Source organism: Macaca fascicularis, chromosome 19, assembly GCF_037993035.2.
Source record: "Macaca fascicularis isolate 582-1 chromosome 19, T2T-MFA8v1.1".
NCBI classification, from domain to species: Eukaryota; Metazoa; Chordata; class Mammalia; order Primates; family Cercopithecidae; genus Macaca; species Macaca fascicularis.
The window spans coordinates 9,356,882-9,379,853 of NC_088393.1; the positions used below are offsets into that span (position 1 = coordinate 9,356,882).

The 22,972-nt window shown below is 49.9% G+C and overlaps 1 protein-coding gene across 1 annotated transcript; it reads left to right on the plus strand.

The window, feature by feature from the left end:
* Positions 1-256: 256 nt before the first annotated feature.
* On the plus strand, positions 257-22,665 carry NFILZ (NFIL3 like basic leucine zipper). The gene is made up of 4 exons (XM_045379968.3): positions 257-310; positions 19,184-19,240; positions 20,998-21,095; positions 21,389-22,665. The coding sequence occupies exon 4, from the start codon at positions 21,404-21,406 to the stop codon at positions 22,271-22,273; it is 870 nt and encodes a 289-aa protein (XP_045235903.2). The 5' UTR covers positions 257-310; positions 19,184-19,240; positions 20,998-21,095; positions 21,389-21,403; the 3' UTR covers positions 22,274-22,665.
* The last annotated feature ends 307 nt before the right edge of the window (positions 22,666-22,972 follow it).

Here is a 22,972-nt window from a genome sequence, read left to right on the forward strand (position 1 = left end):
AGCTGTGGCCAGCTCAGACCCCACTTGCTGGGCTCCCGGGGGCTGGACAAGCAGGTCCCCCTCCCCCTGTACCCTCCTGGTGGGGCTGTTTGCTCTCCAGTGATGTGTCTGAGTCTGGGGCAGCCCACAGCACCTGCTCCCTTGGCAGACACAGGTGCGGGGACACCCCTGGAGGGAAAGCCACAAGCTGCAGGCTGGGGGCCCGGGTGTCACCTTTACGGAAGCGCCGGTGACTACCTTCACCGCGGGAGGTTCCACACGGCTGATGAGGCTCACGTGGGACTCACCGGGGAGACAGCGTCCAGAGCAGGTGAGGACGGCATGCAGGTGGATGACCAGCTGGGCTGGCCCATTCAGGGGGCTGGAAGATACTCAGGGACCCCGCACCCAACCGCCGCCCCCTGCCTATCTCAGGCCCTCTCTCTGACTCTGTCTCCCCATCTCTGTCTCCTCCACCCTCTCAACTCTGTCCTTTCTCTCCGGCGCTGCCTCTCTCTGGGTCTTGTTCGTTGCCTCGGAGCTCTCCCTGCTCTGTGTCTTTCTCTCTCTGTGTCTCCCCATGTCTCTGTAGCTCTGGCCCTCTCTCTCCCTGGGTCTCTGGTTCAGGGGGGTCTCCGTCTCTGTCTGAATCTCTGTCTCTCTCTCTGTGTCTTTGCCTGTCCCTGTCTCTGCTGCCCCATCCAAGCCCTGCTCTCAGGGTGGGGAGAACAGGTTCTACCCTCTCTGAGGTTCTTCTCTCGCTCATCGGCTTCCTCTGACCCGGTCCCTAAGGGGGAGCACCAGGCACTGCCCAGGAAGGAGGAGGGAGCACCAGGCTGCAGACCCCCATGCGGCCTCCATCCGAGAAGGCCCTCCTGAGTTGCCTTCTCCCCACAGCCCACCTTCTGCACAAAGCCAGTGTTCTCCCTGCAGCCCACCTTCTCCCCACAGCCCGCCTTCTGCAGCCCACCTGCTCCTGCAGCCCACCTCCTCCCTGAAGCCCACCTCCTCCCTGAAGCCCACCTCCTCCCTGAAGTCCACTTTCTCCCACAGCTCACCTCCTCCCTGAAGCCCACCTTCTCCCTGAAGCCCACCTCCTCCCTGAAGCCCACCTCCTCCCTGAAGCCCACCTTCTCTCTGAAACCCACCTCCTTCCACAGCACACCTTCTCTCTGAAGCCCGCCTTCTCCTGCAGCCCATCTTCTCTCTGAAGCTCCCCTTCTCCCTGCTTGTTTCCCTACCTGGCTCCAACCTCTTGTCCTGCCTTTTTACTTCTATGGGTGCAGCCCCCGCCCCTGGCCCTGCTCCCCACACAGCACAGCTGCTGCCGCCCAGTGTTTCCCTGCTGCGCCCAGGCCTGTGCTGGGTGAAAGGAAGAGCATGGCCTCCTCGCACCTCTGCAAAGCAGCTAATCCTGGGCCCCTATGGGTGGCGACACCTGTGCGTGTGTAGGGGGAACGAAGGCGGGTCTGGAGGTCTCCAAAGATGATGCCTGGTGGTCCACGGAGGGTCCGGCTCTCGTGCGACTGTAGGGGTGGTTATTCTTGGGATCTGCTGTAGGGGAGGTGGGGGGTCCAGCTGGGCTCTGTGAATCTGGTGGTTAGGTGGGTCCAGTCGCCGTGCTGAGGGTCTTTGTCCTGGGGGTTGTCCGTGGTTGGCGTTTGACTATTGAGGGGATCCAGTTGTTGTAAAAATTGGGGGTGCAGTATTCTGGGGGCTCTGCTGTTGAAAGGAGTCTCGTTCCTGTGCCTGTCTGGGGTGGTTTTGTGGAGGGGGCGGTTTTCGGCCCGGTGGGAGGTCTAAATCTGTGGAGACTGGCGATTGCTTATTTATTTATTTATTTATTTATTTATTTATTTATTTATTTATTTTCGGGACGGAGTCTCACTCTGTCCCCAGGCTGGAGTGCAGTGGTGCGATCTTGGCTCCCTGTAACCTCCGACTCCCTGGTTCAAGCGATTCTCTTGCCTCAGCCTCAAGAGTAGCAGGGACTACAGTCACGCGCCACTGCACCCAGCTCATATATATATATATTTTTTTGTATTTTTAGTAGAGACGGGGTTTCATCATGTTGGCCAGGATGGTCTTGATCTCCTGACCTCGTGATCCACCCGTCTCGGCCTCCCCAAAGTACTGGGATTACAATGTGAGCCACTGCGCCGGCCTGGCGATTGCTTTTGTCTGCAGGGGGTCGTTGGTGACTCTGGCTGCTGCGGGGTCCTGTTGCTTTAAGGTTGATGGTTATGGGAGCGTGACTGCTGTAAATTACAGTTGCTAAGGGGTTGCGAATATTTGTTGCAGGCAAGTTAGGGACACAGACCTCCAGCTGTTGTCCGCTGGAGCCTGATTGCTGTGTGTGGGATTGTAGTTAGTGGGTGAGTGACAGTCCTCTCTCCCTGTAAATCTCTCTCCATCTCTGTCCCTCCACACCGTGCTTTCATTCAAAGATTTGTTGAGGAATCATTGAAATAATTACCATGAGGCCAGCGTCTGACTGCACCAGGTTTCTGGGGGGGCTCTCAGCCCTGCTCAGAGGGGCAGAGGAGGCAGGACACCCCTCATTTTCCCCACCACCTGTGATTGGCCCTGGGGGTGGGAATCACTGGTTCACATGAGCCTAAAGAACTACATGTTTGGGTCTCAGAGACCACACCCCATTCCGACGTTGTTCCCCAAACTTCCAGGCTGAGGCTGAGGGGCTGGGTGGGTTTGGCAGGACTGGGGGTATTGGGTGAGTGTAGCGATTCTCCCTGGTGAGGGAGGAGAACAGAGACGGTTACAGGCATTGGAAGAGAGGACCAGCCATGCAGATATCTGGCGGGAGCATTCCAGGTGGAGGGCACAGCCGGTGTGTGCAAAGGCCCTGAGGCAGGGCAGTGCCTGGTATGTTGGAGGAAGAGCGAGGAGGCCTGCGTGCCTGAAACAGAATGATCGAGAGGTAGCAGGGTGATTTGGTGTTACAACCACCACTTCCGAGCCAGGAGCTCCTGGTCCCAAGCCTATTTGGGGTGCACCTCTTCCTAACAGGCTCAGCTATGGGCACTTCCCCTACAGCAGGGGTTCTCCACCACGCCCTATTGTCATTTGGGTCCAGGCAGTCTTTTGTCTTGGGGGGCTGTGTTGTGCATTGTGGGATATTTAACAGCAGCCCTGGTCTCTACCCACCAGGTACCTGTAGCACCTCCCAGGTTGGGATAACAAAAAATATCTCCAGACATTGACAAATTTCCCCTGGGTTTAGAACCATTGTCCTAAAGTTGGAAGTGGGGCGGGGAGTGGGAGGCTGCCTGGCGGGACTGGGGTGGGATCTGCACAGGACAAGTGAGGATTTCTGGTGTGATCTTAAGTGAACAAGCTTCATTCTCCTCATCTATCAAATCGGAATCTGGGGTGATGAGAGGATTCAATTCATTCATTCAATCAACAAGTATTTATCAAGCACCTACTATATGCCAGTGAGGATACACCACGAAGAAGAAAGACAGGCAGTGGCATCATGAAAGAAAGAGAGATGTTAGTTGCTGGACGTAGTGGCTCATGCCTGTACTCCCAGCTATTAAGGAGGCTGAGGTGGGAGGATTGTTTGAGCCCAGGAGGTCGAGGCTGCAGTGAGCTATGATTGCACCACTGCACTCCAGCCTGGGTGACAGAGCAAGACCCTCTCTCTAAAAAAGTTTAAAGCCCAGGTGTGGTGCCTCATGCCTGTAATCCAAGCACTTTGGGAGGCCAAGGTGGGTGGATCACCTGAGGTCAGGAGTACAAGACCAGCCTGGCCAACGTGGTAAAACCCTGTCTCTATTAAAGATACAAAAAATTAGCTGGGCGTGGTGGTGTGCACCTGTGATCCCAGCTACTCGGGAGGCTGAGGCAGGAGAATCACTTCATCTGAGAAGGCGGAGATGGCGGTGAGCCGAGATCGCGCCACTGCACTCCAGCCTGGCTGACAGAGTAAGACTCCTTCTGAAAAAAAAAAAAAAGTAAAAAAATTTTTTTTAAAGGAAAGAGACATGAATCAAATAATTACACAAATACCTGTAAAATCACAACAATACTAAATGCTGAGAAGCAGAAGCACCTGCAGTCAGAAGCAGAGGCACCTGACAGTCTGGTAGGTTGGAGAGGGCTTCCCAGAGAATTTGTGATCAGAGGAGGGGGATAAGGGAACTAACTAGGGGAAGGGAGGAAGAGTGTTGCAGGCGCTGGGGCTGCAGGTGCTGAGGCCCTGTGGTGACTCGGAATGGCGGGAAGGCCAGTGTGGCTGGAGTAGGGCCGGGATACGCTCCCTCTGGATCTCCCAGGCCCTGTAGGTGGGGGAAGGGAGTGCAGTCTTGATCTGTTAAAGGTTTGAAGCAGGAAAGTGGCATAATCTGATTTGCATGGTGAAAAGATCCTTCCAGCAGATAGTGTCTGTGAAGTGCTTAGCTTAGGCAGTGTGAGGGACTCAGAAAGGACTTGGATGACGCCAGCGGGTATTCTGGGGACCCAGAGGGGTCACAGGCTCCAGTTCGTGCCCTCTGAGTCCCCAGGGATGAAGCTCTGGCCTGTTTCCAGGAGCCCATGGCATATTCCAGGCTTGGGAAGAATGTCCCTGTTTTCAGCATAGTTTCAGAGATGGGGGAGGGACGGCCACCTCTAGGGTGGCGGGGGGAGGGCTCCAAGGGCCGGAAGACACTTCTTTCAGTGAACTCCCGGGCCCATTTCACAGAAGGGCGACTGAGGCCCTGGGGCCTCATGAGCCCCCAGTCCTGACCTACAATACCGGCCACTGCCCCGTAGGAGGTCCCAGAGGAGCTGCGTCTTGGCATCGAAGGCCGCTTTTGGGATCTGCTCACAGTTCAGGCCACATCTCAGGCTTGGCAGGGTAGGCTCTGGGCTCCAGCTGCTCAGGCAGCAAACCCAGCTGTGTGACCCTGGGCAAGTTGGTGCACCTCTCTGGGCCTCCAGGGAAAAAAGAGATGTGGGGCCTCCCAGGGGTGTTGTGAGAATTAAACAACATTGTCTACACTCATTCAACAAACAGTTATTAAGCACCTACTGTGTGTCAGGTGCTGTTCTGGGCACTGGGGACATAGACGGGGAACGGTCTCTGTTCTCGGGGTCTGGTGTTGGGCAGAGACATACACCAAGCAAATACACCATCGCTAATGATAAAGTAAGGAAGTTCATCACGTCTCAGATGACAGGATTTTCCTTGCTTTTCAAGGCTAAGTAGTATTGAATTGCATATACATATCACATTTCCCTCCCTCCCTCCCTCCCTCCCTCCCTCCCTCCCTCCCTCCTTCCTTCCTTCTTTCCTTCCTTCCTTCCTTCCTTCCTTCCTTCCTTCCTTCCTTCCTTCCTTCCTTCCTTCCTTCCTTCTTTCCTTCCTTCCTTTCCTTCCTTCCCTCCCTCCCTCCGTTTTTTTTTTTTTTTTTTTTTTTTGAGATGGAGTTTCACTCTTGTTGCCCAGGCTGGAGTTCAATGCTGCAATCTTGGCTCACTGCAACCTCCACCTCCCGGGTTCAAGCGATTCTCTTGCCTCAGCCTCCCTAGTAGCTGGGATTACAGGTGCCCCCCACCTGTAATTACAGGCGCCTGCCACCATGCCTGGTTAGTTTTTTTATATTTTTAGCAGAGACAGGGTTTCACCATATTGGCCAGTCTGGTCTTGATCTCTTGACCTCAGGTTACCCGCCCTCCTCAGCCTCCCAAAGTGCTGGGATTACAGGCGTGAGCCACCGCACCTGCCCTCCTTCCTTCTTCCCTCCCTCCTTTCTTGCTTTCTTTCCCTCCCTTTCCCTTTCCCTTTCCCTTTCCCTTCCCTTCCCTTCTTCCTCCCTCCCTCCCTTCCCTTCCCCCCTCCCTCCCTTCCCTCCCCCTAACTCCCTCCTTCCTTCCTCCCTCCCTCCCTCCTTCCGTCCTGTCCTTCCTTCCCTCCCTCCCTCCCTTCTTTCTTCCTTTTTCCATTCCCTTCTCTCTCTCTCTCTCTCTTTTTTTTCTTTCTTCCTTTGTTTTGCTCTGTCACCCAGGCTGCAGTGCAGTGGTGCAATCATAGCTCACTGCAGCCTTGACTTCCTGGGTTCAAGCAATCCTCCCACCTCAGCCTCCCAAGTAGCTGGAACTACAGGCATGCACCACCATGCCTGGCTAGTTTTTGTATTTTTTGTAGAGATGGGTTTCGCCCAGGCTTATACCACATTTTCTTTATCACTTCATCCATCCATGGTCACTTAAGTTGCTTCCATATCTGTGCTACTGTGAATAGTACCTGGAGTGCTGGTACCTCTTCATGCTGATTTCAATAAGTGTATGAGATGATGGGTTTGTTAATGAGCCTGGTTTAATCATTCCACACGGTACACATACATCAAAGCCTCACATCGTACTGCTACAAATATCTGAAATTATTATTTGTCAATAAAAAATAAGAAACCAGGGCACAGTGGCTCAAGCCTGTAATCCCAACACTTCAGGAGGCCGAGGAGGGTGGATCATTTGAGGTCAGGAGTTCGAGACCAGCCTGGCCGACATGGTGAAACCTTGTCTCTACTAAAAATACAAAAATTAACTGGGCATGGTAGTGTGTGTCTGTAATCCCAGCTACCTTGGAGGCTGAGGCAGGAGAATCACTTGAACCCAGAGGTTGCAGTGAGCAGAGATTGCACCACTGTACTCCAGCCTGGGCGACAGAGTGAAATTCTGTCTCAAAAAACAAACAAACAAAAGATACAGTAAAATAGGCCAGGTGAGATGGCTCACACCTGTAATCCCAGTGCTTTGGGAAACTGAGGCAGGAGGATCCACTGAGGCCAGGAATTGGAGAGCAGCCTGGGCAACATAGCAAGACCCAGTCTCCACAAAATAAAAATTAAAAAAACTGGCCAGGTGTGGTGGCACATGCCTGTAGTCCCGGCTACTTGGAAGGCTGAGACGGGAGGATTGCTTGAACACAGGAGGTTGAGGCTGCAATGAGCCATGATTGCATCACTACACTCAGGCCTGGGTGACAGAGCAAGACCCTGTCTCAAAAAAAAAAAAAAAAAATAAAGGAGGGGAGTGAAAGTATCTGGAATAAGCAGAATGAGGAGAGAAAGTGAGTGTGTGTGTGTGAGTGTGTGAGTGTATAAGTGTGTGACTGTGTGAATGTGTGGGTGGCTGTTTAGCTTGGGGGTCGGGGAGGCCTTGCTGAGGAGGTGACATTGGAGGAGAAAGACCTAAAGGAGGTGAGGGAGGAGCTATGTGAGTGTCTGGGGAACAGCATTCCTGGCACAGGGAACAGCCTGTGCAAAGGCCCTGAGGCAGGACTGCAATGGGCTGTTGGAGGAACAGGGAGGCGGCCCATGTGACTGGAGTGGAGTGAGTGAGTGTGGGAGGGGAGGCTGCAGTTGTCCAGTTGCGTGAGGAGGAGAGTCCAAGAGAGGTGGCAGGTGGAAGGATCTTAGATGAAATTTTCCTTTTCTTTCTTTTCGTTTTTTTTTTTTTTGAGATGGAGTCTCGCTCTGTTGCCAGACTAGTGTGCAGTGGCATGATCTTGGCTTGCTGCAACCTCTGCCTCCCGGGTTCAAGCAATTCTCCTGCCTCAGCTTCCTGAGTAGCTGGGATTACAGGCGCCTGCCACCACGCCCAGCTAATTTTTGTATTTTTAGTAGAGATGGGGTTTCACTGTGTTGGCCAGGCTGGTCTTGAATTCCCGACCTCATGATCTGTCTGCCTCCCAATGTGCTGGGATTACAGGCGTGAGCCACGGCGCCTGGCCTAAATTTTTTTTTTCTTTCTTTCTTTTCTTTTCTTTTCTTTTCTTTTCTTTCTTTCTTTCTTTCTTTCTTTCTTTCTTTCTTTCTTTCTTTCTTTCTTTCTTTCTTTCTTTCTTTCTTTCTTTCTTTCTTTCTTTCTTTCTTTCTTTCTCTCTCTTTCCCTTCCTTCCTTCCTTCCTTCCTTCCTTCCTTCCTTCCTTCCTTCCTTCCTTCCTTCCTTCCTTTCTCTCTCTCTCTCTCTCTCTCGATCTCTCGCTCTCTCTCTCTTTCTTTCTTTCGTTTTTTGAGACAGGGTCTCACTTTGTTGCCAGGGCTGGAGTGCAGTGGTGAGATTATAGCTCACTGCAACTTTGACCTCCTGGGCTCAAGCAATCCTCTCGTCTCAGCCTCCCAAGTAGCTGGGACTACAGGCATGTGTCACCATGCCTGGCTTTTTTTTTTTTTTTTTGAGATGAGGTCTTGCTATGTTGCTCAGGCTGGTCTTCAACTCCTGGCCCTAAGTGATCCTCTAGTCTTGGCCTTCCAAAGTGCTGGGATTACAAGCATGATCCACTGTGCCTGGCCTCTATGACAATTTTTGAAGGTGAAGCCAGTAGTTTCCTGACTTGGGCTCAGATTTGGGGGTGAGAGAAAAAGAGGAGCAGAGGACAAAAGTAGGGGTTTGGGCCTGAGCACTTGCAGGGCTGGTGGCGGTGGGGGATAGAACTGCCATGAACTGAGATGGGGAAGGTGGAGGGGGAGCTGGTGGTGGGGAACATCACTCGCTGGGTTTTGGCCACGTTGAGTATTTGATGCTCGCGGGAGCTAGGAGGTAAATGTCCCACGAGTGCTGAGTTTGGGGCGAAGCCAGCCAGGAGTCACGATCTCGTGGGCTCAGCATAGAATTAAGGTGTGCCGTGTGTGTGTGTGTGTGTGTGTGTGTGTGTGTGTAGGTGTGTGTGTGTGTTGTGGGGGGTACTTGGTGGCTTGAGTGGGGTCCAGCCACCTGCTCTGGGGAATGTAGGGACTCAGGTGCCTGGAAGAGAGACCCTCCTGGCTGGAGTTTTAATGGGAACTGGGGCTTGGCCTGGAATGGACGCGGGGTGCCTCTGAGCTTCCTTCCTTTGGTGCTGTGTGGTGACCGGGGCCAGTGCCCTGCAGAGAGGAAAAGGCAGAACCTGAGGGCCCTGTTGGGCCAGAGGCTGAGGGCTCCAAGCCCGAGATGAATTTCGCTGGGAGTGAGTTTCAGGAATTGAATTTCCACTGCACGGCACCCATTGCATGACACAGTCCTGACGTCACATCGGACCCCGTGAGCCCTGGGGAGCCTCCATTGGAGCTTGGGTGTCCGAGAACTGAATATCTGTTATGTTGGTGAACAACGTATGTACCGGATTACCTGTTCAGCCTTTGCCGCAAACCTGTGCCCATTTGACAGTTGAAAGAACTGAGGCTCAGGAAAGAGAAGTGGAGTCACTTGTCCAAGTGTGTCGTTGGCAGAGCAGGGACTGGGTCCTTGGCCTCACTGGCTCTGGACACCCCTGCCCACCCCCACTTCCTGCCCATCAGCCTGGCACGCGGGACCCTAGATGGGCTTGTGGGCTGGGCCCAGGAGATACCAACGGCTTCCGGCCTCTTCCCCTGAGGCTCAGGAGGGGCCAGGGGAGGGGGAGGGCGGGCCACGGGTCCCAGCGTGCCTTGCATTTTCCCCTTGAAAACTGAGTTCCCACAGAAGCGTCTCGGTTTTAGAGATCGGTTTCGCTGGGGGCTTTTATGAGGCAGGGGCTCCATCAGATTGAGAGTGCAGGGCCCCGAGGTTCCACCGGGCTCCCTGAACCCCATGAAAATATGGCCCTTCCGAGAAACCTGGGCTGGGCTGCCCAGGGCCGTGGGAACAGCCTCTGTGGGTCCCTGGTTCTCCTTGGGCAGACTTTTGAGTCAGAGGAAAGCCAGCTTCGGGAGGAAAGCAACTCCTTCATCTCAGGCCCCCCGAGTCTGGGCAGGAGGGGTGGAGAAGGCAGAGAGCTGGACCTGGAGAAGTAGTCTCCCTGCTTGCACACCTCCTGTGACGGGCAGCTCATTACCTATCAAGGCAACCTTGCTTAGTGAGCTGGAATTCCTACAAAATCCTTTCAGATGCTGGTTCAAAACTGCGCCTTCATCCCCCTCTCTGTGGTCCTTACTTCGCTTTCTGGACCACATACAGCACACCCCCTTCTGGAAATATCTCACATCTCTTATATTTATTCGACTGTCTGTTCAGGAGATCTGTGGACACAGGGCCAGACCCAGAGAGATTGCTGCAGCAATGGTGGAATCTCACTGGGTCCTGGGAACCTAGGAGGCGCTTCTGGCCTATCTGAGAGGAATCAATCTGGTGGGCTTCCTGAAGGAGGTAGCATCTAAGCTATGTCTTAAAGGACAAATACGATTTGGCTTAGGGAAGAGGTGAGGGAATAATGCTTCAGGCAGAAGAAACATTATGTGGAGGTGAGGGACCATTCTTTCATGTAGTAAAAAGTGGTCTACGTGGCTGGAGTGGTGTGTTTGAGGAGGGCTAAGGGGGTACTAAGGTCAGAAAAGGAATAGAGAAAAGCCTGGAGCAGTGACCCAGGTAGGAGAAAAATAATACCCTCATTCTTCAAACAAGGTATGAGTCCAAATTTGTTTTGTATTTCTTAAACTTTTTTTTTTTTTGAGAGATGGGGTCTTGCTATGTTGCCCAGCCTGGTCTCCAACTCCTGGTTTCAAGTGATCCTCTCACCTCAGCCTCCCAAAGTGCTGGAATTACAGGCATGAGCCTTCATGCCTGGCTCATTTCACATTTCTCAATTACTTTGCCAGGAAGCAATGTATACTTTCTGGGTACACAAGGGCCCATCTTACTGCATCCTTGCTAGCATTAGGTTTTATCATTTAAAAAAAAATCTTTGCCAATTTTGGCAGGAAAAATTGGTATCTCATGTAAATGAAAACAAATGAGTATTTCCCTGTAAGCGACATGCCTAAACAATTTCTCCAGATGTGCGTTGGTCTCGCAGATGCTACATTTTGCCTGAGTGTTAAGAAATCTTACCCCCACTGGAGAGTTTGCAGTCATTTTTAGCTCCTCTCTTAGAGCAAAAGAAAAGATTGTGGGCTACCCTCTGGCCACATGGGTGGGGAATTTGTGAGGCAACCTCCTACCTTCTCCTTTGATTCATCTTTTCTTTTTCTCACCTTTTTTTTTTTTGTCCTTTCAAAGTTTTAAACTTCTCTCTCCTCTGTTGGCCTCTGAGTCTCCTAGTAACTGTAGCTTCATCTTCATCTGGGGTGTCTTCGGGCTTGAAAAAAAGGGTGGGCAAACCACAGGAAGACTCCCCAAGTCTTCATAGGAGACTATGCTGATATGTTGAGTATCTTAATCTTATTATTATTGTTGAGACAGGGTGTCACTCCTAGCATCCAGGCGGGAGCGCAGTGGTGCCGTCACAGCTCATTGCAACCTTGACCTCCTGGGTTCAAGCAACCTCCTGCTTCATTATTTTTTATTTTTTATTTTTTGTAGAGACAAGGTCTCACTATGTTGCAGAGGCTGGTCTTGAACTCCTAGGCTCAAGCGATCCACCTGTCTCAGCCTCCCAAAGTGCTGAGATGTCAGGTGTGTGCCACCGTGCCCAGCCTATGCCAGGTATCTGATATCTTATAGACACAGCTTTCCATTTTAATTCTCACGACATCTGCATATGATGATAACCTTGAACCCATTTTATAGATGAGGAGCTGAGGCTTAGAGAGGTTAAGTCACTAAGTTAGTATCCCATGGCCAATATTGGCTGTTTCTCTTAGTTTCACTCAATCAACTACTATTTTGACATTAAGATATTATTATATTCTAATTTAGGAGGAGAGGGTAGGCCATTTCTCTCTCTCTTTCTGTCAATCTCTCTCTCTTTTTTTTGAGACAGAGTCTCACTCTATTGCCCAGGCTGGAGTGCAGTGGTGTGATCACAGTTCACTGCAGCCTCGACCTCCCCAGGCTCGGGTGATCCTCCCACCTCAGCTTCCCAAGTAGCTGGGACCAGAGGCCCACACCACCATGCCCGGCTAATTTTTGAAAACTTTCTTTCTTTTTTTTCTTTTTTGTAGAGAGAGGGTTTCGTCACATTGCCCAGGCTGGTCTCGGACTCTAAGTTCAAGTGATCCTCCCGCCTTGGCCTCCCAAAGTGTTGGCATTACAGGTGTGAGCCACCGCGCTTGGCTGTTGGCCATTTCTCTCTACCTACTGTCCAACCCTGCCTTGTCGGGGGATGGAAGCCCCATTCCTCATCAGGGAGGGACTGTGGAGTCCAGCTCAGCACCAGCCTTACAATGCACGGAAAGAAAAGAAAACAGGAAAGAGGGAGGGGAAACCACAAACAGCCCTTAGAGAGCCACAAGTGGCCCCAGGGCTCAGTTCCTGAGTTAGACCTCAGTTCTGGGCTGCTAAATTCTGAGCTCCAAGTTCTAGTTCCATCTCTGCCACTAAAACCCCATATGATCTTGAGAAATTCTTTACCAGCTTTGGGTCTCAGTTTTTCCGTTTACAAGTCGACCCATCTCTTGGATTTTCTAGGAACTGCAGTCATCCCTTGATATCTGGGGGGGATTCGTTCTGGAGTCTCCCTTGGATATTAAAATCCATGGATGCTCAAGTTTCTGATCTAACATGGTGTAATATTTGCATATAACCTATGCATATCCTCCCAAATATTTATTTATTTATTTATTTATTTATTTATATTTTTATTTATTTATGTATATTTTTATTTTTTGGGATGGGGTCTCGCTCTATTGCTCAGGCTGGAGTGCAGTGGTACGATCTTGGCTCACTGCAACCTCCGCCTCTTGGGTTCAAGTGATTCTTCTGCCTCAGCCTCCCAAGTAGCTGGGATTACAGGTGTCCACCACCACACCCGGCTAATTTTTGTATTTTTAGTACAGATGAGGTTTCGCCATGTTGGCCAGGCTAGTCTCGAACACCTGACCTCAAGTGATCTGCCCACCTTGGCCTCCCAAAGTACTGGGATTATAGGCGTGAGCCACGGTGTTCCACCCTCCCATATACTTTAAATCATCTCTAGATTACTTATGATAACTAGTACAGTGCAAATGCTCTGTAAATAGTTGTTATACTATATGTGTATTTTTTATTTTATTTTTATGTATGTATGTATGTATTTATTTATTTTTTGAGACAGAGTCTTGCTCTGTCACCCAGGTTGGAGTGCAGTGGCATGATCTCGACTTATTGCAGCCTCTACCTCCCAGGCTCAAGTGATTCTCATGCTTCAGCCTCTCCAGTAGCTGGGATTACAGGCATGTGCCACCACACCCAGTTAATTTTTGTATTTTTAGTAGAGACAGGGTTTTACCATGTTGGCTAGACTGGTCTCCAGCTCCTGGCCTCAAGTGATCTACCTGCCTTGGCCTCCCAAAGTGCTGGGATTATAGGCCTGAGCGACTGTGCCCAGCATATATATATATAAAATTTTAAATTTGCATTATTTTTATTGTTGTTTTGTTATTTTTTTCAAATACTGTATTTTCAATCTGCAGTTGGTTGAATCCATGGATATGGAACTTGAGGATACAGAGGAATGATGGTATACTTTTCACATCTGAGCTCTAACTGGTTCTTTTTATATCTACCTGTTTTTGTTTCATAACCTCCTGTTCTTGTTTGACAGTTGTCATTCCTTCCTTTATCTTTCTGAGTCACCTAACATATTCATTGTATAGCTCTTTCAAGATTAAGCTGATATTTTCTATTTCCTCAGATGCAATCAAGATGTAATATCTTCTAGTTGGGGTTTGTGGGAATTTCATGAAGTGGCCACAGATTCATTATCTTCTTCAGGTTATTTCTCCCTGCTCTGGGACTTCTGCAAGTGTATGCTTTTGAGCTTATATATTAGGGGACTCTGCACTTCCATGCCTGGGAGACTTTTATCCTTGTCATTGGGCACCTCTGCTTTGGTCTCTGGTTCAAGTTAGCATTTTCCCACCATTTCTCAGTGTCTGGGAGGAATGGGGAGGTTTTGGTGAGTATTTGGTCTTGAATGGAGGGTCATTTTGCCATCTGTAAACAGATACAGTTGTGTTGGGTAATGTCTGAAGGTTCTCAGAGATATTTTCAACACAGATAGTACAGAGTGTGGCAGGAGAAATCCAGTGAGAGAGGATTCTTTTTCTTTTTCTTTTTTTTTTTAAGATGGAGTCTCATTCTGTCACCCAGACTGGAGTGCAGGGGTGCAATCTCGGCTCACTACAACCTCCATCTCCAGGCTCAAGTGATTCTGCCTCAGCTTCCCGAGTAGCTGGGACTACAGGCATGCACTACTGTGTCCGGCTAATTTTTGTATTTTTTAGTAGAGACAGGGTTTCGCCACGTTGGCGAGGCTGGTGTCGAACTCCCCACTTCAGGTGATCTGCCCACCTCAGCCTCCCAAAGTGCTGGGAGTACAAGCATGAACCACCACGCCTGGCCAAAAGTGGATTCTAACAACAACAAATGAAAAATAGCTATGTGGGTTATTTATTATTATCAGGTACCAGCTCTTAACACAGCTTACCTTATCTATTCCTTATACAACCAATGAGAGAGGTACTACTATTATTCCCCTTTTGCAGATGAGACATTGGAAGCTCATAGAGGTGACCCAACTTGCCCAGGCACACTTAGCTAGGCGGGGGGAATTTGAACCCAGTTAAAGCAGGTGTTCTTAATCCTGCCTACTCCATTGCATCCTGACAGCATGGATGCTAATCTCAGCCTTGCCGTATTGTTAACTGTGTAGTTTCTTGACCCTTTTGTTCCTCTGTGGAAACCAACCTCTACCCTTCAGAGGTGCTATGCATACTCAAAACTGTGCCCTCACTGAAACAAGTGAAAGCATCTGGGGACGTTTAACCTGGTACATTAGGAAAGGTTTGGGTACTGGATCCCGTTTTACCTGGATTCTGGCTGTATGACCTCAGGCAGGTCACTTGACCTCTCGGAGCTTTGCTTTCCTCATCTGTCAAATCAGGACGATAGCTATGCTTTACTTTCCTCTCTGGGTAGTGGTGAGCGAAAAGTGAGATGTTGCGTGTACCTGGCATACAGTAGGTGCTCAATGCACAAGAACTGTTTTCCCTGGAGGAGAGCAGGCTGGTGTGGGAATAGGGAAATGTCAGTGTCAATTCCTCAAACCCCCAAAGGGTTCTAGGGTCCAGAGGAAGGGGAGATTCTCCACGGACATAAGGGAAGAATGAATTCTAGCAGGGATGGGTCCAGCAAAGGTGGCTTCTAGCTCTACTCCAGGAAAACTTTTTGGACCACGAGAGCTCACCTAGTCTGACAGGTGACTTTTTTTTTCTTTTTCTTTTTCTTTTTTTTTTGAGACGGAGTCTCGCTCTGTCACCCAGGCTGGAGTGCAGTGGCCGGATCTCGGCTCACTGCAAGCTCCGCCTCCCGGGTTTACGCCATTCTCCTGCCTCAGCCTCCCGAGTAGCTGGGACTACAGGCGCCCGCCACCTCGCCCGGCTAGTTTTTTGTATTTTTTAGTAGAGACGGGGTTTCACCGTGTTTGCCAGGATGGTCTCGATCTCCTGACCTCGTGATCCGCCCGTCTCGGCCTCCCAAAGTGCTGGGATTACAGGCTTGAGCCACCGCGCTCTGATGCCCAGGCTGGAGTGCAGTGGTACATCACAGGTCACTGCAGCCTTGACTTCCTGAGCTCAGGTGATTCTTCCACTTAAGCCTCCTGGGTAGCTGGGACTACAGGTAGAAACCACCACACCTGGCTAATTTTTGTATTTTTTGTAGAGACATGGTTTCGCCATGTTGCCCAGGCTGGTCTTGAACTCCTAGGCTCAAATGATCCACCTACCTTGGCCTCCCAAAGTGTTGGGATTGTGGGTGTGAGCCATTGCACCCAGCCCCATATTTTTTAAAATAAACCATTAAACATATGAATATTTTGGGAATGAACCAATAAATGCATGAATAGTTGAATAAATTAAAGAATGAGTGAAATGTGAGTGAGTGAATGAATGAATGAGCAGATGAAATAATACTCAAAAGGCAGGGGCCATGAGAGTGGAATACAGAGTCTGATTGGATCCTCTCTTTCCCAAAGGAGTGGGTGCCGGAGACCTTCTAGGAGTTCTTGCTGGTTTGGGTGACTATAGAATCCCACAAGACTTTTACTGTATATTTTCTGAGCCCAGTCAAGATTTTTAGACATGGCCAGGCGCAGTGGCTCACGCCTGTAATTTCAGCACTTTGGGAGGCTGAGGCAGGCGGATCACCTGAGGTCAGGAGTTTGAGACCAGCCTGGCCAACATGGCAAAACCCCGTCTCTACTAAAAATACAAAAATTAGCTAGGCGTGGTGGCGAGTGCCTGCAATCCCAGATACTTGGGAGGCTGAGGCAGGAGAATGGCTTGAACCTGGGAGGCGGAGGTTGCAGTGAGCTGAGATTGCACCACTGCACTCCAGCCTGTGTGACAGAGCGAGACTCCGTCTCAAAAAAAAAAAAAAAAAAAGATTTCCAGACATGGGAACCTCTTGTACACATGAACAGGCCACATGGTGTGGCAGAACATTCTCTCTAGTGACTTTAGAGGGGGATGAGCTCCCTGTTACAGAAGAGGACCAAGTAGAGCTTTGATTGTCACTGGTCAAGGCAGCTGCGGAGGCTGCTGGGCTGGGTGGGACTGGCCTGCCATGGGGCCGTCTCTGAGGCAGACCCTTTTCCTGTTTCTTCATCCCCCTCCGGCCACTTTGCAAGGAGTGCTGCCTGTCTTGCCACCCTACGTTAGCACTTCCTCTGCGACCACAGGAAGGCCCAGCCCAGCTCTTACTGTGTTTTCTCTAAATAAACTCGGGCAGCAGAACTATCAGCTGCCTCATCTCCCTCTGGGTTCCTGTGGAGGTGTAGGGGGCGGTGGTTAGGGGGGTTCAGGCCAAGCCACAGACAGGAGGGACTCAGACCACAGTGATAACAAATTTTCCTTTATCTCAGTCGTGTGGCCTGAGAGCTGACTGCTCAGAGTTACTCTGGCCTGTCCTTTCTTTATGTGACTACCAGCGCACACTCACTTCTCTTCCTTGGGCATTGCCGATTCTGGTGTGGCTCTTGGGGACCCCTGGGCTGTGTTCCTCTTCCTTTCCAGCCCAGCTGTGGTCATCTCAGGACTTGCCTACCACTTCTGTCTTCTCTCCTAGAGCCAAGGTGGTACTTTCTAGATGCTGGCCTCAGAGCTCTGCGATGTGCTGTACACCTCTACACAGATGTTCATCAATTCCTGGGCTCTGGTCAACATCCCTTGAAGTTGGAATGGTTGTTGGGACACCCTCTGATGCCCCCCACCAAGACAGGGCCAGATAGGTGGCAGGGGAATTCTGTGGCTAGTGGGGGACCCCGAGTGAGGGCTTGTCTGGGGCTCAGGTGAGCTGTCTGGGCAGTGGAAGACCCAGGCCCAGCCCTTTGTGGGGAGAGAGGACCCACACTGTCATAGGTTCTACCCTTTGAGTAGTCCTTCCTCTGCTCATTCATTCATTTACCCACACTTCACTCAATTTTAATTTATTCAAATATCCATGCACTTATTAGTTCATTCCAAAAAAATTCATGCATTTATCAGTTCATTCAAAAAACTCCCTGCATGTATTAGTTCAGGCCAAAAAAATCCATGCATTTATTAGTTCATTCAAAAATATTCATGCATTTATTCGTTCATTCCAAAAATATTTATGCATTGAATAGTTTATTCCAAAAAATATTCATATATTTATTAGTTTATTCCGATAAATGCTCATGCAGGGCTTTCCTTCTTCATTCCTGATCCTGCGCTGGAGGTGGAGGTGAATTGAGGAACATGTGAGCACTGTTTTCAGGAGTCTAAGATGCTTATACTTTCATAAGCACACCCCAGAGGCTTTTAAGCAGAGGATAAATGGAATTTTTAAAAGGCGCCTCTGGGCTCATGGTGGGTTTGCGGGGGACAAGGATGGAGGCTGGTGGGGGTCCAGGTGGGACAGAAAATGCTCGGGCTGGGACCAGGGCTGTCGGGAGTGGAGAGAGGGGTAGATGCAACAGTGGAGGATGCATTAGTGGGAGGTGGCATGAATGGGGCCAGGGGAGAAGGATTTGAGGGGTGTCAGTGGCAGCTTTGGGGCCAGGGTTGGTGGTGGTACTCACGATGCTGGGAGAAGAATGCTGCTTACTTTTGGAATCTCTGACTGTCCCTGGGCCAGCCACTTGACCCTTCCTGAGCCTCAGCTGCATGGTCTGTAAGTGGGGGTGATATGCTCCTGATAGGGGTATGGTAGCCCTAGGTGTCTGTAAGGGCTCAGGGAACTTGGACACCTGAGCAGGGTTATGTTATTAGCCTGGCTGCTGGGAACAAAGCTCGGAGACAGCTGCAGGAAATTGCAAACCCAGGGTGTCCCACCTGGCACTTGTGGACCAGAGTCCACCTAATTGCAGCTGCTTCCCCAGCCCATGTGATGTGGGCAGGTGTGGAGCTGCCTACCACTACAGCAAGTGGCAACAGGTGGAGAGATGGCCCAGATGTCTTTCGGCTTCAGAGTGGGTCCTGGGCTTGGGTGTTGGAGTCTCCCCAGTGACTAGGATTTCTCAGAGGAGTACCCGGGCATGGGCCCTGGAGTCCCTCCTGTGACTTGGGGTCCTGGGCATGAGTGCTGGAGACCTTCCAGTAACTAGGAGTTCTTGTTGACTTGGGCGACTGCAGAACCCCACAAGGCATTGATTGACTGATTGATTGAGACAGAGTCTTACTCTGTCTCCCAGGCTGGAGTGCAGTGGCGCGATCTCGGCTTACTGCAACTTCCGCCTCCTGGATTCAAGTGATTCTCCTGTTTCAGCCTCCTGAGTAGCTGGGACTACAGGCATGTGCCACCATGCCTGGCTCATTTTTTGTATGTTTAGTAGAGACAGGGTTTCACCGTGTTAGCCAGGATGGTCTCGCTCTCCTGACCTTGTGATCCGCCTGCCTTGGCCTCCCAAAGTGCAGGGATTACAGTCATGAGCCACCGTGCTTGGCCTTATTTTTTATTCTCCAAGCCCAACCAAGATTTCCAGACATAGCGGCCTCCTGAGCACATGGGCAGGTCACATGGTGTGACAGAACAGACTCACACATTAGACAGATTTGAGTTTAAAACCTAGTCCTGCCACTGACTTACTGTGTGATGTGAGCAGATGAAAGAGCTTCTCTAGACATATTTTCTTCTTTATTATAATTTCACTCGACCTTTCCATGAGACTGGGAGATTTGTGAAGGCTGGGAGGCAGTTTGATTTTCTTCTTTTGTCTACCTTACAACCTGGCACAGTGAATGAATGAATAAATATGGACCTCAAATTGTTTTGTGAAGTATAATAAGCATTTCTTGGGCAAATAAATTTGAAAGCCTCTAAGTCAAACAAAACTAAACTTTTTTTTTTTTTTTTTTTGCAGGACTTCTCAGAGCCTTCAATGTACTTTGTGATTCTCCTAACCTACCTAAGGAATAAGGTATGCGATATTTCTCAAACATTTTTGCATTCTCTTTTTGAGGGCACGCCATCATTGGCACTGGGGTTCCTAGGAACATACTTTGGGAAATGTGCACTTAGGATCATTATCAGAGTTCCTAGGAATGTTGCTATTTGGCTGGTTGTATATTCCTTTATCCTCTGTCAAACATGACCTGAATTATGTCACATAACCATGTAGCCACAGAAGCTAAGGCCAAGGGCTGTTAATGAAGAATAAAAGACTAAATTAGAATGTTGGGGAAGAAGAATCTATACTCCCAATTTAGGAAAGTTATTACAATTTATCTGAAAACTCAACACTGAGTTTCTGCTGGAGCAAACAGAAAAATGTGGTGTGTTTTCATGGTTTCTTGGGTGGGAGTTCAGCAAGGGGGTTAAATGCTCTCCAGCTGTGAACAAGGTTGTTTTCATTCATGTGTTCATTCATGAATTCATTAATTCATTCAACAAGTGTTTATTTACCACCTACTATTTACAAGCACAAGGCGAGGTACCAGGGATACAACAGTAGACAAAAAAAGACATACACGTGCCCTTATGGAGATGACAGTCATCGGTTTTCAGAACAAAGATGATCTATTTTCAGCCCTCAGTGCCCCTTCTTTCCTGAAGTTTGTCCTGAATTTTTAGACAGAATCCTTCCACCTTGCTGTGGTTTTTCTCTGCACCTGTTTTGTATACGAATCACAGAAGGTGATGACATCCCCCAGGTGGTTGGAGTCTTTGTGTTAGAGTCTTCATGAAAACCAATGTGAGAAACTAGGCTGAGGCAAAGGAGCTATATAAGGAGTCCCATCCTTGCTATATCTCTGGGACACTGGGCATCTTTTCTGGGCTCCACCCTAGGAGTTGGGAATCTAATACCTTTGACTTTTTTCTCTGCCCTCAATTACCAACACTCTAATTCTTCAACACTAGGCACATGGGAATTGCATTTTGTTTTCATACCTGGGCAACAAAGTGAGACCATGTCCCTACAGAAAATTTAAAAATAGCTGAGCATAATGGCATATACCTGTAGTCCCAGCTACTTGGGAAGCTGAGGCATGATGATTGCCTGAGCCCAACAGTTCAAGGCTGCAGTGAACTATGATCCCATCACTGCACTCCAGCTTGGGTGGCAGAGTGAGACCTTGCCTCTAAAAGAATTGCTTTTTTGTTGGTTGGATGAATGAATGGACCTATGGATGAATATACAGATGAATGAATGGATTTGTAGAAGAGCGACTGACACACAGGAGGGATATTTGGATGAATGAAAGAATGGAGGAATAGACAGGTGGATGGTTGAGACCAATGAATGAATATATGGATGAAAAGATACCTAGTGAAGGCACAATATGATTTTAAAAAATGAATCTATCAGTGAATCAATGGACGTTTGGATGGATGGGTGGATGAGCAAGTGGTAGATGTGATGGAGAGTTGCACAATGAGATGGGGAGATGGGTTTGAGTGAATGGATGGTGAGTGAGTGAATGAATAGGTAAATGGATAGATGGTGAGTTGGGTAGAGGGATGGACAAATGGACAGTTGAGTGAATGGGTGAGTGATTGGATTATCCGATGAATGGGTGGGTAGTTGGATGGATGGATGGGCAGGTAAAAAATGCTGGCCACAAATTGAAGCGATCTTGGGGTATAATCTGGGCACAGTTTAGGTGAATAGCAGCTTATTTTTTGATCTCGACTTGGCTCTGTTTACCTCCATGGATACATAGTCTCTATTTCTAGGTTCAGTCATCCTTCTGTCTCCCTCTGGGTTTCCAAGAATCTTGCCTTGGAACTCCAGCTGAACTGAGCCCTGGGCTTGTCTACTGACCTTCTCAACGGTAAGGAGAAAACCCCGGAAGAGCATGTGTTCTTCTGAGGGTACAGGGTTGAACCAGCTCTTCATGATGACTGTGGTCTGCTCTTAAGCCTTTCTAGCGGTTTCTTGTTTTGTGGCCTCACCCAATCTTCCTTGGGCATCAAACCAATGCAGATCAAACCTTGGTCTCCAGCTCAGTTCCAACTCCACCTGTCCCTTCCGTGGGTGATGGTGGAGAAACAGGATAAATTAGAGAAAGGGATCATCCAGGTCCACCTCCTGCCTTTACTCCAAGATCTCTTTCCTCTTTCCCAGGTTCTCCAAGCAGCCATGGATGTGGGTTTCTTGGGCCTGTCAGATGTGTCTCAGAGTCATAGCAAGACCTTGTGGGGGGCTCGGGGCAGGGGCCCCACCATACGTCGCCAGCGGGAGTTCATGCCAGAAGAGAAGAAGGACACAGTTTACTGGGAGAAGCGGAGAAAGAACAATGAGGCAGCCAAGAGATCCAGGGAAAAGCGACGTCTCAATGATGCAGCCATTGAGGGCAGGCTGGCTGCACTGATGGAGGAGAATGCCCTGCTCAGGGGTGAGCTGAAGGCGCTCAAGCTTCGCTTTGGCCTCCTGCCCCTGACTGGTGGGCCCCGGGCCTTGCCCCTGCAGGCCCTGCTATGGGAAGCCCCCTGGACTGGGGACCCCCGGCCTGGGGCTGAAGCACTGTCATCCTTGTCTGGCTCTCACAATTGCCTTTTAAGGCCATGTTCCCTGGATGCTGGGATTCCAGGATGTCAGGGCTGCCTGCTGGCCCCCAGATGGACTGGCTTGGCCACTTCTCCTAGGTCCCCCCAAGAGTCTGCACCTCCTACCCTCAACAGAATTGACATGGCCTTGCAGACTGGCCTCCCACCTGCCCTCTTCAGCTGTCACCTCTTGGATGGGCATGTAGGGTCCAGACCAGAGCTCAGACCCTGCTGGGGGCTGTGGTCACCAATGCCCTCTGGATGCCGGGCTTCAGGGCCATCAGATGTGTTGCTGACGTCCACTGCTGATCCCATGGGTCTGTCTCCTGGGGTGACTTGCCCTGTCCCAGGAAACAGTCATGAGGGTCTGGGTCAGCCCTCTCTGCCCCACAAACTGCGCATCAAATCCCGAGCCTCAGGCAGGGTACCTTGTGGCTGGGAGGGTGGTCAGGCCCCCCTCTGAGGGCTTCCTCTGCGAAGGGCTAGGCTTGCAAGGGAGTGTTTGGGGGCTGAATATAGGTTGGTCTGAGGGATGAGTAGCTTGGTCTTGATCAGCAATCTGGGAAGGCCTGTAGGAAGTAGGGGCGCCCTGGCTTGGAGGGTCCACTTCACAGCTTCCATACCAGGCCTCCTAGGGGAGGAGAGTGGGAGCTCATCTTGGATTCTACTATGGCTCTTGCCTTGCCCTAACATCTATGCTTTGGGTTGTCACTTTTCCCTTTCTTCCTCCTTTCCATTTATCCATTCTTCCCTGTATCCATCCATCCATTCATTCATTCATCCTCATTTATTCATCCATTCATTCATTCATCAATCCTCATCCATCCATCCATTAGTCCCTCCATCCTTATCCATCCATCCATCCATCCACCCATCTATTCATCCATCCATCAATCCATCCATCCATTCCTTCCATCTATCTATTCATTAGTTTATCCATCCTCACCCATCCATCCATTCATCTATCCATCCTTCCATCCATTCATCCACTTGTCCATCCATCCATCCATCCATCCATCCATCCATCCATCCATTCATCTATCCATCCTCCATTTATCCACGCATCTATTCTCATTCATCCATGCATTGGTTCTTCCTTCTTCCTTCTTTCTATCTATCCATCCATCCTCACCCATCCCTCCATCCATCCATCTATCCATCC

What these genes read in the sequence shown, in the direction of transcription:
- NFILZ (XM_045379968.3), top strand. Translation starts at nt 21,404, where the DNA reads ATGGATGTGGGTTTCTTGGGCCTGTCAGATGTGTCTCAGAGTCATAGC.